The 15,497-nt window shown below is 39.0% G+C and overlaps 1 protein-coding gene across 9 annotated transcripts in view; it reads left to right on the forward strand.

Moving 5' to 3' along the window:
- The window catches only part of LRRC4C (leucine rich repeat containing 4C), a 554,412-nt gene extending 539,147 nt beyond the window's left edge, over positions 1 to 15,265 (forward strand). For 6 of the 9 annotated variants that reach the window (XM_030002023.2, XM_030002038.2, XM_030002032.2 and 3 more), the window contains one exon: positions 12,592 to 15,265. In XM_030002023.2, coding sequence (XP_029857883.1) covers positions 12,634 to 14,550 — 1,917 coding nt within the window. In that variant the 5' untranslated portion in view covers positions 12,592 to 12,633 and the 3' untranslated portion in view covers positions 14,551 to 15,265. Of the gene's footprint in view, positions 1 to 2,837; positions 3,013 to 10,855; positions 11,038 to 12,591 lie in introns of those variants that run through there. The other 3 variants (XM_030002049.2, XM_030002071.2, XM_030002063.2) reach the window with 2 other exon arrangements.
- Positions 15,266 to 15,497: the final 232 nt, after the last annotated feature.

A 15,497-nucleotide genomic window follows, 5' to 3' on the forward strand; every position in this document is an offset into this window, starting at 1 on the left:
TTTAACAAGGTCAAGTGCACATGGGTCGGGGCAATCCCAAGCACAAGCACAGGCTGGGCAATGAGTGGACTGAGAGCAGCCCTGCGGAGAAGGACTTGGGGGTATTAGTGGATGAAAAACTGAATATGAGCCAACAGTGTGCGCTTGCAGCCCAGAGAGCCAATCACATTCTGGGCTACATCAAGAGAAGCATGATCAGCAGGTCAAGGGAAATGATTCTCCTCCACTACTCCACTCTCATGAGACCCCACCTGGAGTACTGTGTTCAGCTGTGGGGCCCCCAACATAAGAAAGACATGGACCTGCTTGAGCAGGTCCAGAGGAGGGCCATGAGGATGATCAGGGGTCTGGAGCACCTTCCCTATAAGGACAAGCTGAGAGAGTTGGCGTTGTTCAGCCTGGAGAAGAGAAGGCTCCAGGGACACCTTATAGCAGCCATCCGGTACCTGAAGGCAGCCTACAAGAAAGCTGGAGTGGGACTTTTTACAAGGGCATGTGGTCATAGGACAAGGGATAATGGCTTTAAACTGAAAATGGGTAGATTTAGGTTAGGTTTAAGAAAGTTCTTTGCTGTGAAGGTGGTGAGGCACTGGAACATGTTGCCCAGAGAGGCTGTGGATGCCCCATCCCTGGCGGTGTTCAAGGCCGGGTTGGATGGGGCTTTGGGCAATCTGGTCTAGTGGAAGGTGTCCCTGCCCATGGCAGGGGGGTGGGAACTAGGTGATCTCTAAGGTCCCTTCCAACCCAAACCATTCTAGGATTCTATGATTCTATGATTTATAGATAGTCTGAACAGAAAGAGGATAACTCATATAATTTGCCACTTTCTCGCAAACTCCTTTGGAGCCTTTGGTTTTCACCAAGCTGCATTGAAAGCTTTCTTTTTTAATGATAACTTTTCCAGGCACATATACATTATCAGTTCTTGAATCAGTCCATATATTCTGCAAAGATATGCACTATGTTTTGGATACCTCAGAAAAACATGATACCGGATTGTGCTAGTGCCTTATTTCAGCACATGTAGAAACAAAATGTCCATTATTAACGAGTTACTTCAGAATTAATTTAACATTTGAATAAAATTAAAACTGGTTAAAGTAAAAAATACAGAATTATTTTTGTTTGCAGTGTTCAAAGTAGATGACACGGTTATGAAATTTGACTTAGTTATATTTCTTTGGGTTTGCTTCCAGTGCTTGACTAAGCTGTCAAGGGAAAGGATGCTTTTTACCTGTCAGGGTAAAATTCATATGTAGTCTTATATATATACATGTATGACCCTATGACTATGCTTTATACAAACATATTTGGGGGTTAATGCACTTATTATTGGAATTTAGTAATTAAAACATTAGCAATTAGTCACTTCAGAGTGAAACTGGTTTTGGAGCATACTATCTTTCAAAAGTACTCTGGTCCATGTGACACCATCAGTCCTTTACTAGGTCAGAAACAGATGTTTGTGGCAGAAGGACTGACACACTTGAGAGTATATGGTAATTGCAAATGGGAAAGGTGGAGTTCATATTATCCTGGACTGGTGCAATGGTGCCAGAAAATACTTTGCCTAGTTGTATGTGAAACAGTTATAAACCTCTTAACTATTACCCTCTTCCCCTTCCTTCTTCGGCTAGTGACGATAATGTCCTGAATGTGAACTGTTGTACTTTTTCAAGTGATTTGCATCTTCCTAGTTGGATAGCCCCAAATGATAATGAATTTGAAACATCACATTTTGCCACTTGTACAGTTCTATGGTAGGAATTTTCTTTCAGGTTGTTTTAAACATTTATAGTTAAAAATCACTTCAGGGCTTGCCAAGACCCTGTCTGACATGAGACTTATATAAAAGCTTTCCTGTGGGCAAGGATCAGAAGATCATAGCACACATACTGGAAAGCCTTGCCAAGAGGAAGCTTCGAGAACAGTTCACAGGGAAAAGGTGACAGTAGGTCCCCAGGAGTCCCTGCCCATTCCCACTGGAGGAGGGATTGGACTGGATCCCAGGTGATCCATACCAGCATCTGTGGCCTGTTCTTTGGGTAGAATTGAGGAACACTTCTCATGAGATGTCCAATGAGTTTCAAAAAGGAATAGCATAGCAAACATCATAAATTGTCATTTCAAACTCACAGTGTATTCCTTTAGACTTGCCAGCTATAGTATCAACAGCTTGTGGCAGATACTTCATAATATATACCAAACTAGACAGCATCTGAATACAGTCCTGTAGGAGAAGGAATGAAAGAAAGGGTACGCAGATGAAATGACCCATTTAGGATATTTAATGTGTTTCCGGAAGGTGTGCAAATACTATGATAAGAAGAGTAATGCAGGAATCTGTAGAATAGGACAGAACATTTTCTAATATTTAATCAAACTGAGTTTTAAATGTCATGGCATGTCGGTCTTCTAATTTAGTATGTAGATAAAGTTCACATTCTGGTGGAAATGCGATTCAGGAGTTCTGGGTCCCTGTACTGCCTCTGCTGCTGACACCTTTCATTATAGTATATCCACTTGGACTCTTGTGGACTGCCGTGAGCAAGATTCATCCATGCTCCGCTCGGATGCAGACTCTGTCTTTGTGCTCTTAGGGCCAGGCTGGAGCAGCACTGTGAGGCACATTAGCCTGGGGTCAGCAACAAGCTAACGGTTGCTACATGGCTATCATTTGGAGCAACACACATTGCATCTAGTCAGCGTGGAGCGTGAAGCTCATGTTTGCAAAGTATCATGTAGACACATGCGAAATTTTGCCAGCTGATTTAATCCATTATTGCCTCGCTTTCTTCAGCCATAAACTACCGTAGTATTATCTATCTTCTTTCCAGAGGCCTTGTGAGGATGTGTTTATGTTTGATGTCTTATTAAGGTGATCCAATCAAGGATGGATCATTGCCAAAACTCCCATTGTATGCAAAGGGCCCTGGGGCCCCTGCATTCACGCAGCTCCCAACAACAGAAGTCTCAGGTCAAAGTTTGTTGTTCAGAACCAGGAAAATACTTGTAAGTAGTTGTTATAGTCCCTCTGAGTCATCACATAGTTTCACTCTTCATTTTATTTCACTAGCTGCCTCCTAAATTGGATCGAAACATTTTCCCACTTGTAATATTTAAAGGTGTACAAATACTGTATGCAAGAGCACCTGTGACCTATTCATTGCCCAGCAGTGATAGATCTGGTAATAATGTGCTTGCTATTCTGGCTGTGCTGCACTTTGGTAACACCTAGGGTTTAATTGAAATACACCCTGACCTTGGTTTTGTTCATGAGGCATAGAGTGGACATAATTACTAGGAATCTACTGAGGGATATTACGGCAAAATGTCATATTACTAATTTTGGCCCCTCACACCCTTTTGGAAAAAAAAAAAAAATCACAAATCTCAGTAAAAAACAGTGTGCTGCAGTTTCATAGAAGTCCTAAAACAAGTAATTTTCAAAAAAATTAACTTCTTATATTTCTCTGTACCTATTTTTTTCTCTCAAAACACTATCACAGTATGATAATTGCATTGCCCCTAACAGTTTCATATTCCTTCATAATTAAATAAACAGCTTGTAAATTGCAGACCACAAAATGCCTGTGTTCCACTCTTACCTTAAGGGGTTTCCATAGTTACCAAGGACAAGAAGTTTAACCATCATTTGCCAGAGTCAAGGCTATTTACAGCCTTAACTTTTTATCTTATGTCTCTTTTTCTCTTTGTCTCTTTGTTTATTAACATGAGGGAGTAATTTGGACTCAGTTAGCCACTACAAATGCAGTGATGCAAAATGGACTCCCTAAAGTTACCAAGGTTATGAAATACCTATCAAGCACTTCTCCAACTCAACATCAAATAATTCAGACCTTAAAAAAGGAAAACACCTTTCTCGACACAGCATTATGTCATGATAGTATTTAAGCAGGTACCTATTTTAATTCATATCCCCAAAAACATTTGTGCAGATTTTGCATGGCTGCTTTAATATAATTCCCTTTCATCCCTCAGTCTCCTCTGTTTTACATATTACAAAATGCATTTGGAAAAACTGCACTTGTTAAGGCACAAACTTGATTTTTTTATGCCACTGAAATGGACAATCCTCTGATTTGCTAATCTCAAAATAATCTTAAAATCTTTCTAAATGACTTCAGATTTTACCAGAGTGTCTCTGTTGCCAAAGTACAGAAACTACTACGGATCCACAACTGCATTATATATTCATCAAACTGAAATATTTCTGTCCTCTAGTTTATCTTACCTACTGAGGTCAAGAGCTCAGCAAGGCTCAAAGGATGATTTGCATGGGTAAAAAGAATATTCAGCATTATCACATTCAGTAGACAAATGCACATTTTGTAATTTAGGAAAGGATGTTTTGGGCTTTAAAAACTAGACTCCAATTTTCTAAGATTAGGATGAAACTTTCTTAAGGGCAAGTATATACTGTAATTGCCAATTTTTTTTTTGTTGCTCTTCATTGTACTGACTATATTTGTATATTCATACTTAGACTGTGGTGTTCTGATCTGACATTTTCTACATCTATTTTTATAGTTTGTGAGTAGGGAGAAAATTTTGGAAGGAATCAGGGCTAACATCTTGGATTCCATCAGCCTTGCACTTATTTGTCTTTGCATCTTTTGAAAGACACAATATTTTAATATTTCATATACTTAACCTGCAGATTTTTGCCTGCTAATTTGAAATCTTGTAGTATGTTGTTGCAAAGGATGTTAATTTATACAGTTTAATGCTTCCATGTAAAAAATTTTATAATGGTCTACCAGACCAAAACTACTTTGTTTGAAATGAAGTATCACTGTAGTACCTTTTAACAGATGTTGTCTTAAATCACTACTAGTCTGCTAAAACCAAAGTAATGCTACAGTGTTTCAAAATAATGATCCCACTGTGACAGGAGTCAAAATTACATTGTTTTGGAGCAGTGCTTTAGAACATTATATAATTTTTCATTAAGGGTTGTTTTTGTACTAATTTTGTTGCTGTTCACAGATGCCTTCTGAATGGGGATCTGTGATTTCGCTTTGATAGTACACCAAAAAGGGATTAAGAAAGCATCCTTTCAATAGTTATAGATATACTGCAGTTTAATGGTTGCTCACTGAGGTATTTGTGGCGTAAGATAGTGAAATCCTGAAGGTGCTTGTGTGACTTCCCCTTCTATCATGGTTGGCACATGAGATGTAGTGACATGCTGCTGTAATTAAAAGAATGTTGTTATCAGGGCTATTGTAAAATTTCTTCTGTACGGTTGCCTGTTTCTCCCAGCATAAATATCTGTCCAGAAAAATATAGAAGATGAAACAAACAAAAAAGGTTCAGAGAAACTGCGTTTTATCAACTGAATTAGTGAAGTGAGAAGAGCAAAATGGGACTTGAATAACCCAAGGGATCAGTGATGAGGTAGAAAACCTTTTTACCTTTATGTAATTGGTTTGAATCGAGCCCAAGTCAATACAGAACAAAAGTTCCTAATGTCTACATGGGGTCTCAAGAAAATGAATCCAAATTAACTTTGAAAAGGGACTAGCTAAACTACATTATGTTCTTTTATGGACACTCTTAATTGAAATTACTGTGGCCTTGATTCAATTTAGCTTAAATTAAATTCTAAATAAGAGTGTCCACACAAAGATTTAATGCAATATAATTAACCCACTTTAAAAGTTAATTCCAATTAAATTTCTAGAATGTTTCTGGGTGGACTAGTACCAAGCTGTATTGTGGTGGCTTTTATGAAAGAATTTAAGTTAGTTCATCATGAATAGTTCATAAATTGCTCCTCTTCATACCACTGTGAGCAGTCTGAACAGAGATTAGGACTGTTTTGTCCTCTTCACCCTTTGGGTGACATCCAGGGAAAGGTCAGTAAAGAACTCAAATAATTCTTCTTAATAAAAGTAAGTATGTCCTAAAGAAATATCCATTACATAGTCTGATGTTTCCTATGATTTTCCTGTAAAATTAGCAAATGTTATGAGTTGTAATGAGGATACAAAGTGCAAATGACGCTTGGAAGTAAAAGAATATTTATAAATAAAGGGACATACCAGACTGATTTAGCTTAAAACACTGTGAAAACTCTTAATTTCCAGCTAAAATGCAAATATTTTTGCCTGGACCACCGCGCACTAAAATTCTCATTTTTGAAATGTCTCTTTCATGTTCATTTCTGTTACCTGAAGTTAAGGAGACAATTTTAAACCTTAGAAAGACATGAGAGAGGAAACATGAAATCAGGCTGGAAAATGAGGGGTGTGAAATAAAGCTGTTTTCTGTATAACAAAATGAAAGAAAAGAAGAAAAAGGCAGACTGGGTCAAACTCATCCTTGATTGAACTCCCCTGAAATCAATGGTGATTCAGGAGGATTGAATGTGTCCAATCACATTTAGGTCTTTGAGGTCAGTGTCTTAGTGATTCAGCTGAGTCTTAAAAGGCTTGCAGAAGAGAACTGGGAAGTATCTGTGCTACAGCAATATCCACTCTGCCTCCTACACTTACACGCTTCAAGGGGCCATAGAAAATCCTGACTGTGTCCCAGAGCGAAACGGTGAAACATGCAAAGAGGAGAATAATTTGCATTGTGAGTGTTTTGATTTATCTGGTCTCATGAGTAATCAGTTTGCATTGCAGGGCTGCCTATCTAGCCCTCTTTGGCCTCCACTGTACTTAACTAAAAATAAAATAAAACCCAAATAGATAAGAGCTGCTGGGCTTTGAAACCTCCCAGGTTTTTAGGCATTATTGCAATAGCTCCCTAAACTGTTGTTGAGACTTTTAAAGTCCTATAGCAGTGAAAAGGGAAAACTGATTTTTAAGAATGGAGGAAAAGATACAGAGCTATATAGCTGCAGTGATGGGTTTTCACTGTAAAACTGTCTGTTTGAAAAAACCCAAACACCTCAGGAGCCAATCCGTGAGAAAAAAAAAAAGATAAGATGAGGAAGAGAAAGATATGAGATCTACTGTAACCCAGTTTCCTGATTTTGCATGATGATTATTGTGAAGCTCGATTAAGAGCATAGCATGTGTTCCTTTGTGGGTAGCAAAGACGTTCAATGGAGAAGACGACTGGTGTCGTTGTACTGTATATGGGCAGGGAACAGCTCGCAAAGTGTTTGTACTTCTCTTGAACCGAAAGCTCTAGTCCTCGGGGGTTCAGCCAGGTGGAAAGGAATGTCAGGACAGAAGAGGCAGGGAGGGGAGCAGGAAGGTATGGTGAGTGAATCCCCAGCAACGTGGTTCCATCAGCCCAACCCTTGGCAGCCGTACGGGGACGCGCATCGGAGGCTGCAGGAGCATTTGCAGAGCAGATGTCGGTAGAGGATTTCGGACCCCGGTGGAGCTCCCTGCCCACAGTTCAGTCTCTGTTCGGGGATGAGGGTTTGCCCTCGTGTGTTTCAGTATTTTGTGGAGCTAAAACGTATTGTGCGCTTGTCTCCTGGTATCTACACTGAAATTCCCTTGGCTTCCTCTGCTGGCATTGCTGCCAAAAGGGGATCAGTCTCAGGCCCTGAGAGCATTCACAGTTCCTGAAAAGAGAGTCAAAAGAGTCACTTCTGCATAAGGTCATCCTGGGATTTAGACCTATTTTTATTGCTGTACTCAGTGCTCTGTTCCATACAGAAACTATTTTCAATTCTCTGATGCTGATACTACCGGAAGAGACTTCCCAGCATAATTAGCTGCTTGACGCACCTAGCTCCTCTTCATATGTTTGGAAATCTGCCATTTAATTTGCAACTGTAGAGTGGCTTGTTTACTAAAAAATGCAGATATCTTTGCAAAGGGTTTTTCCTCTCAAAAACCTCTTTAAAAGGGTGTGACGTACAGCATACCTAACAGTGCTATATGAAGTGAAGCAAAGGTGCATTTTCTGAATGCATCCACATATTTGTCAACTTGAAAAAAGTTGTAAAAAGTGATCTGAATGCCCGTCATCCCAAAGTTTTCTCCACATGGCTGAGGGAGAGTTGTGATGATTTAATTGTGCTTTAGTTGAGATTTAACTGTGATGTCCTTGTGATGATTTAATCACCCGATAAATTCTGTCTATATTTTCAGTGCGGTGACATATAGCATCACAGCTCATTTTTTAATGGCAGATGTACAGCACCAACCAAAGTGTGTTAGATCGTGCTGTATCATAAACCATATTCTGGGATAAAGCCATGGCCTTTGCACTGCACCACTCCACTGCTGAGATAGTTAATCATAGACTCACAGACTAGCCAGAAAGCTAAGTATGAGTTGCCACCAGCAACTAAACTGCTAGTGATCCAGCTAAGGGCCAGTAGAGCTTGGAAAAATATCTTTGCCACCTGCCATACCTCATTAGGCAGATCTTTGGGAATGGTGTAGAAGTTCTCTTTTGTAATCAAAGCCCACCATTACAGGAAAATCCTTCAGAGATCAGAGTGAGTATAGTCACTTTCTCCTGGTAAAATAACAGAGACATCAAAGTACATCAGGCCTAAGACCTAATTACAAAAAAATAGAAAAACGAATTGTGGGTTCCATTACAATGCCCATAAAGAAGACATCTCTGCATACACGTTTGGCAAAGTTACCTTTCAATAACATAACTACTGCATCCTTCAAGCTGTCCCTAAGGAAAGCTGCACTGTGCATATCTGCAGAGGTAGAGTAGCTTTGTCATACTTTGCTTCATCTTCTGCATTGGATCTGAAGAGGGCAATGCTTTTTGCTCAAAGGAAAATGTGTAGTACATCGAGACTAAGTATTGGATAAGCTATAGAGAGGAGAACATGCATATCAAGCGTCAATTTGAAAAAAGGTGTTTGAGTTCTGTGGAAATAGAACACAAAACAAATAACTCTCCATATATGTGTATGTATGTCTCCATGGCCATAAAGAGAATATACATTACTGTACTAAAATGGCAGATGGTATATGCTTTGGTAATTAGAGCAATGCCACAGACAGGCTTAAGGTCATGTTTGGAAACTCATTTAATAATTGTATGGTGTCTGGGGAGCTGACAATGCAGTAAGGAAATTCTTTGCATTTTAAACTACATTTTAAATCTATACAGCAGAGGGCACTAGTGTTATTGAATTGACCATAGAGTTGATATTTTGGTACTAGAAAAATGAAGGGGGAAAAAAAATCGCTTAGAAGAAAAAGAGGTGTCAACAAAGACTAAAGAAGCTGGTTGATGGTCTGTGTTCCATGTGTGGATTTATAAAGCTAAACCTTCATGTGTCTCTAGCATAATAGACAGATATTGAATAGCAAATTACTCTAGTACAGAGTTCCAGATGGGTCTTTATGTAAAGCCCATTAAAATATTTCCATAATGTTCTTCAAGGCTTTAAATGAATTTTCCATTGTGGTTTTGTGTGGGCTAATTTTTTTCCAGGGTATTTCCAGGGTATTTATGATTTTAAATTACCCTGATGTGAAACGACTGCACTAAGACTTCCTGAATACTTAAGCTCTGAACTATGGAAAACCACCAGTATAAAAGAAAGGACCTTTTTAATACATTCTTTCTGCCACTAGGAATCTCACTGCAGTATGTTAGCCTCATGCAAGGCTCACCGGTTGGAAGTGTGCATTTGCAAGTCACTGCCTAGCATATTTTCTGCTGGTCATGGTGGCTTTTTTGAATCATCAGCTCCCCCGTACTTTAGCAGCACCAAGCAGTTAGTGTGATCTTATGCTACATCTGCATTTTGCTTCCTGTGTTACCAGAGATGAGGGAAAAAAGTTTAGTAGTGTAAATAAATCCAGAGTTAAATCAAATGGTGGCTACAAAAGCTAAGATTTGCTCTTGCTGCCTCCCAGAAAACGTTCCAGAGGAATGGCAATATAGATCTTCTATACTTACATATTAAACAAAATACAGCTTAGACACAGGAAAATCAAACACACCAACACATGAAAACATATCTAGAACTTTCCATCTACATCTCACAAAATGGTGATCCTGTCTTCAAAATTATACACTTAGAGCAGCTAATAAGTAGTCAGTGACCAAGCTGGTATTTGAAGTATACACAGATTTGAATTTTGCAGAAACCTGAGGGTTGCAGAATTTCCTGAGGGTCTTTGATAGATCATAGTTCTGAGGCATATGTTTGATTGAGACATCCCTAGCACAGGACAGAGGAAGAAGGTAAACGTAAAAGCCATGGGCAATTTTGGCCTTCAGCACAAGGAAAGAGCTGTTCTATGTGACTGATTCATTGTTTGAGTCAATAACCAAAAACGGGAGAAATATAAGGAATTTATTTTAAGAAGAAAACCAAAAACATTTCTTTAAAAAAATCTTTTTGCAACTGAAACATGGAAACATTTTGGTTTGGGTTGAACAATTTTTGCTAATCAGCTTCATAACTGGATAATTTATTTGTTATAATGAAGTACTGTATTCAAGTAAAATGTTTTTATCTTTTTTTCTTACCCATGGAGCATATGTGTATTGATGGAAAGGGAAAGTCTGCTGGATAAAGGAGTAGGTGAAGGGAATGGTGGTTCCAGTGAGGACATAACATTGTACCAGTGCAATGGTAAAATAATTGGTTTGGTGTGTTTCTGTATCTGTTTTACTGCTTGTTAATGGAATTCATTATTCAGTCCAAGTCCTTAGGGGTTAAGTTTTAGAAGAATTTAAAAAATGAGAAAGGAAAGAAAAGACAAATCTGCTGAATAAAAAAAACAACTAGTGACAAACAAAAATGCTAATACAATCGCATTAACTACCACAGAAGATGGTTGATTACTATTCAACAGCAAAATCCATGGATCACAGATATCTCCATCTCTCTACAGAGTTTCTCCATATATTTTGTTCAGCACCTCTGAAGGGTAAGCCTGCAGTAAAAAGGAAGGTGTATACAGCAGCCACCCCTCATCTAGTCTAGCACAGTATCCTAAACCCATGGAGCCGATGTTCCAAAGTACAGTTGTTGGCAGAGGGAAGGGATGGAGAGGTGGGAGCAGTAACATCTAACGCTACAGCCACAGGGTTCTCCAGTCATATGACAGAAGTGTAAGCCACGGAGAGAGAAGTTGAGTGACTTGCTCAAGGTTGCAAAACACATTAGTTTCATGAATCTTTCATAACGAGAATGATGTTTTATAAATAGCACTTACAGAGCAGATCAAAACCACAGATACAGCCCAGATTTTCCAATTCCCATTCACAGGTTTTTAACCATTATATTGGCTTTCTCTGCAGTAAATTATTAAAAGTGAGATGAGAACACTTGCTAGCTCTGAACCATTATAACAAGTTTTAAAAAAATGCAGAAATGAATTCTCAAAAACACATTGTCTGAATATATAATTAGAAAAAAAGTCTTTCATTAAATGAATTGCTGTGAGATGCAAGTTCATCTGCTTTTTCCTGGTTTGTTTTTTTTAAAGCAAGATAGGTTTTTTACACAAAATAAAACAATTCAGAGCCTGGAGTGGAAAACCATTGCCTTATAGTATTTTGTTTTACTGAATACATCTATTATGCATCTGGGTGCTCTAGGTTATAAATATGCTTTAAGCTTGCTGTAATTTGTAAGACTTCACTTTTGGCTGATTTATAGAAAATTTCATTAATCTCTACAACAGAGGGACCTTGCACTGAGCAGCAGATTGAAAATGAACTGAGGGCTTGGGGCTTTAAGAACTACCACAAATGAATCAGTACTGAAATTCTTAAAATGGTAATGCTCATTTATAGTGTAAAGGTCTTTTTTCCCCTTACAGTAAGATCTCTAGGGTTTTTTTAAAGGTGCCAATGAAACTGCCAACCCTGAAGCTACAGAGATATTTTTCAGCATTTAAATGGCTATTCTTATTTCTGTGTTCAACACACATTTACTAATGAGTGTTTCTCTGCTGTTGGTGCCAAACAAAATAATTGAGGAGGAAATATCATGAAATTGGATGATGCTGTTTAACGGTAGGGAAGAATTGATGCTCAGCATGTTTCTTTTTTTTTTTTTTTTTTTTTTTTTTAATTTGAAACAAGCAAGATCTTGCCCTGACATTTGCATGACCTGCAACATTCAGTATTAAAGGCTTTACTTCTAGTTAAACTCCGATGCAGGAGTCACATTTGTATAGGCAAAGATTTTCACCCATACAAAACAGGAGTCTCCACTCGCTCTTCTTAGTATCTGTTGTCTTGTCTTAAAATGTATCAAGAAGGTTAATACCTTGAATAGTCTGAGGAGTCCTATCTTACTCATTTTTGCCTTTTGAGGCCGTTGTCACTTCTTTCAACTCTCCCTCTGAGTTAGAACATTTCTTTTAGGTATCCACTGTGGTTGAACTTGTTATCTGCCAGCCAGCTACATGCTTTATACATTGGAATGAATAGGAAAAGCTAGTCTCTGGCTTTTTCTTATCTCATTGCCAATTACAGCTGACATACATAGCTGTACAGGAAACAAAATATTAGCATTTCTACAGCTATTCTCACTACAGAGTTTCATGAAATTGGTAGAGTTGACTGAAAGGACCTGAGAAGTCTTTCTTTAGAGAGCACACTTAAAGATTTGAGATTAATTTAATGTTCTCCTTCTCCCTTCTTTCTTTCTTTCAGGCTATTCAAACTCCAGAAGGACCAACACCAAATAAATTATGAATGTTGAACAAGATGACCTTACATCCACAGCAGATAATGATAGGTCCTAGGTTTAACAGGGCCCTATTTGACCCCCTGCTTGTGGTGTTGTTGGCTCTTCAGCTTCTTGTGGTGGCTGGTCTAGTGAGGGCTCAAACTTGCCCTTCTGTCTGCTCCTGCAGCAACCAGTTCAGTAAAGTGATTTGCGTGCGGAAAAATCTGAGAGACGTGCCAGACGGCATCTCCACCAACACCCGGTTACTCAATCTCCATGAGAACCAGATCCAAATCATTAAAGTTAATAGCTTCAAGCATCTGAGGCACCTAGAAATCCTGCAGCTCAGCAGGAATCACATCAGAACAATTGAAATAGGGGCTTTCAATGGTCTGGCCAATCTCAACACTTTGGAACTCTTTGACAATCGTCTGACCACTATCCCAAATGGGGCTTTTGTATACCTGTCAAAACTGAAGGAACTGTGGTTGAGAAACAACCCCATTGAGAGCATCCCTTCTTATGCTTTTAACAGAATCCCTTCCCTCCGGAGGTTGGATTTGGGGGAATTGAAAAGGCTTTCATACATCTCAGAAGGTGCCTTTGAAGGTCTGTCCAACTTGAGGTATTTGAACCTTGCCATGTGCAATCTTCGAGAGATTCCTAACCTCACCCCGCTTGTAAAACTGGACGAGTTAGATCTTTCTGGGAATCACCTGACTGCCATCCGGCCAGGTTCCTTCCAAGGGTTAATGCATCTTCAGAAATTGTGGATGATACAGTCCCAGATTCAAGTGATAGAAAGGAATGCTTTCGATAACCTTCAGTCACTTGTAGAGATCAATCTGGCACACAACAATCTAACACTACTGCCTCATGACCTGTTCACACCGCTCCGCCTAGAAAGGATCCACTTGCATCACAATCCTTGGAACTGCAACTGTGATATCCTTTGGCTCAGCTGGTGGATTAAAGACAAGGCACCCTCCAATACCGCATGCTGCGCCCGTTGCCACACACCTCCCAGTTTAAAAGGAAGGTACATTGGTGAGCTGGACCTGAATTACTTTACGTGTTATGCTCCAGTCATAGTGGAGCCACCAGCAGACCTCAACGTCACAGAAGGCATGGCTGCAGAGATGAAATGCCGGGCGTCAACCTCCCTGACCTCTGTCTCTTGGATTACTCCAAATGGATCTGTCATGACGCATGGGGCCTACAGAGTTCGGATTGCTGTGCTCAGTGATGGCACATTAAATTTTACAAAGGTAACTGTGCAAGACACAGGTTTGTATACATGCATGGTGAGTAACTCTGTTGGGAATACCACGGCTTCTGCCACGCTGAATGTGACTGCCCTGGATAACCCTGGTTACACATACTTTTCTACCGTCACAGTAGAGACTGTGGAACCTTCTCAGGATGAGGCACAGACCACAGAGCAGGTTGGGCCCACACCAGTTACCAACTGGGAGACCACTAACATGACAACCTCACTCACTCCACAGAGCACAAGATCAACAGAAAAAACGTTCACCATTCCTGTGACGGACACAAACAACGGGATCCCGGGAATAGATGAGGTTATGAAGACTACCAAAATCATAATTGGTTGTTTTGTGGCTATCACTCTCATGGCTGCTGTGATGCTGGTAATTTTCTACAAAATGAGGAAACAGCATCACCGGCAGAACCATCATGCTCCAACGCGGACTGTAGAGATCATTAATGTGGATGATGAGCTTACAGGCGACACACCCATAGAGAGTCACTTGCCCATGCCAGCAATAGAGCATGAGCACCTAAATCACTATAACTCTTATAAGTCTCCTTTCAACCACACAACAACAGTTAACACAATAAATTCAATACACAGTTCAGTGCATGAACCGTTATTGATCCGAATGAACTCAAAAGACAATGTACAAGAGACTCAAATCTAAAACATTTATGACATTATGGGGTGGGGGTGGGGACAACAAAAGATGGTTTATAAAACAAATGACACAAATGACTGGGCTAAATCTACTGTTTCAAAAAAGTGTCTTTACAAAGAAAAAGAAATTTATTTATTAAAAATTCTATTGTGATCTAAAGCAGACAAAATTATGTGTATTCCTCAGAACCTGGTTTTGCTGCACTTATTTACCCTCCTTGTTCCCCTTTTCCTCCCCAGCCTACCCTGATTCCCATTTGCCATATTTTTCATAGGAGATCTTGATTCCCTAAAAGAACTGGTCTAGGAAATTTTGTAAGAATTCTGTTACACTTTGGGAATTTTTATGGTGAATTCTAGTGGTGAGATTCGGACTATTTTGTCACTTTTTCTCTTTTTTTTCTTTTGTTTTCTCATGCCCTTTTTGAAATCATTCAGTAGAGAATGGAATAATAACCGCAACTTTACAAGTGAGAAAAACAAAGAAGCAAACCTTTTTTTTTTCCATGTAATGATTTGCTCTGTATTTACTGAAAGCACGGTTCTGTGAAAAAATGGAAGAAAAAGTCAAAACAAAACAAAACAAAACAAAAACCACCCCAAGAAATTAATTTACTTGTGAAAACCTATAAAACCCATGATCTTTTAAACAATTCTAGAACCAGAATTTGTAGTTCAAACACTAAACTAAGATTATAAATAAAATATTGTTTTTTTCTGTACTTGGACATAGCTCATTTTTAGTGTGGCTTTAAACATCAAAAGTTTGTTAAAATTCTTACGATATTCTGCTGTGATGTTCCAAAACACAATCACTTTAAAGAGAACAATTAAACCACTTTGGATCATTACTGAAGAATAGCATAGTTTTCATTTTAGTTTATGTAAGCAGCCTACTGGCAAACAAGGGTGTTTGACTTTTAATACAAGATTAAGATCATTCCTTCTAATGGT

Source organism: Aquila chrysaetos, chromosome 2 (assembly GCF_900496995.4).
Source record: "Aquila chrysaetos chrysaetos chromosome 2, bAquChr1.4, whole genome shotgun sequence".
NCBI classification, from domain to species: domain Eukaryota; kingdom Metazoa; phylum Chordata; class Aves; order Accipitriformes; family Accipitridae; genus Aquila; species Aquila chrysaetos.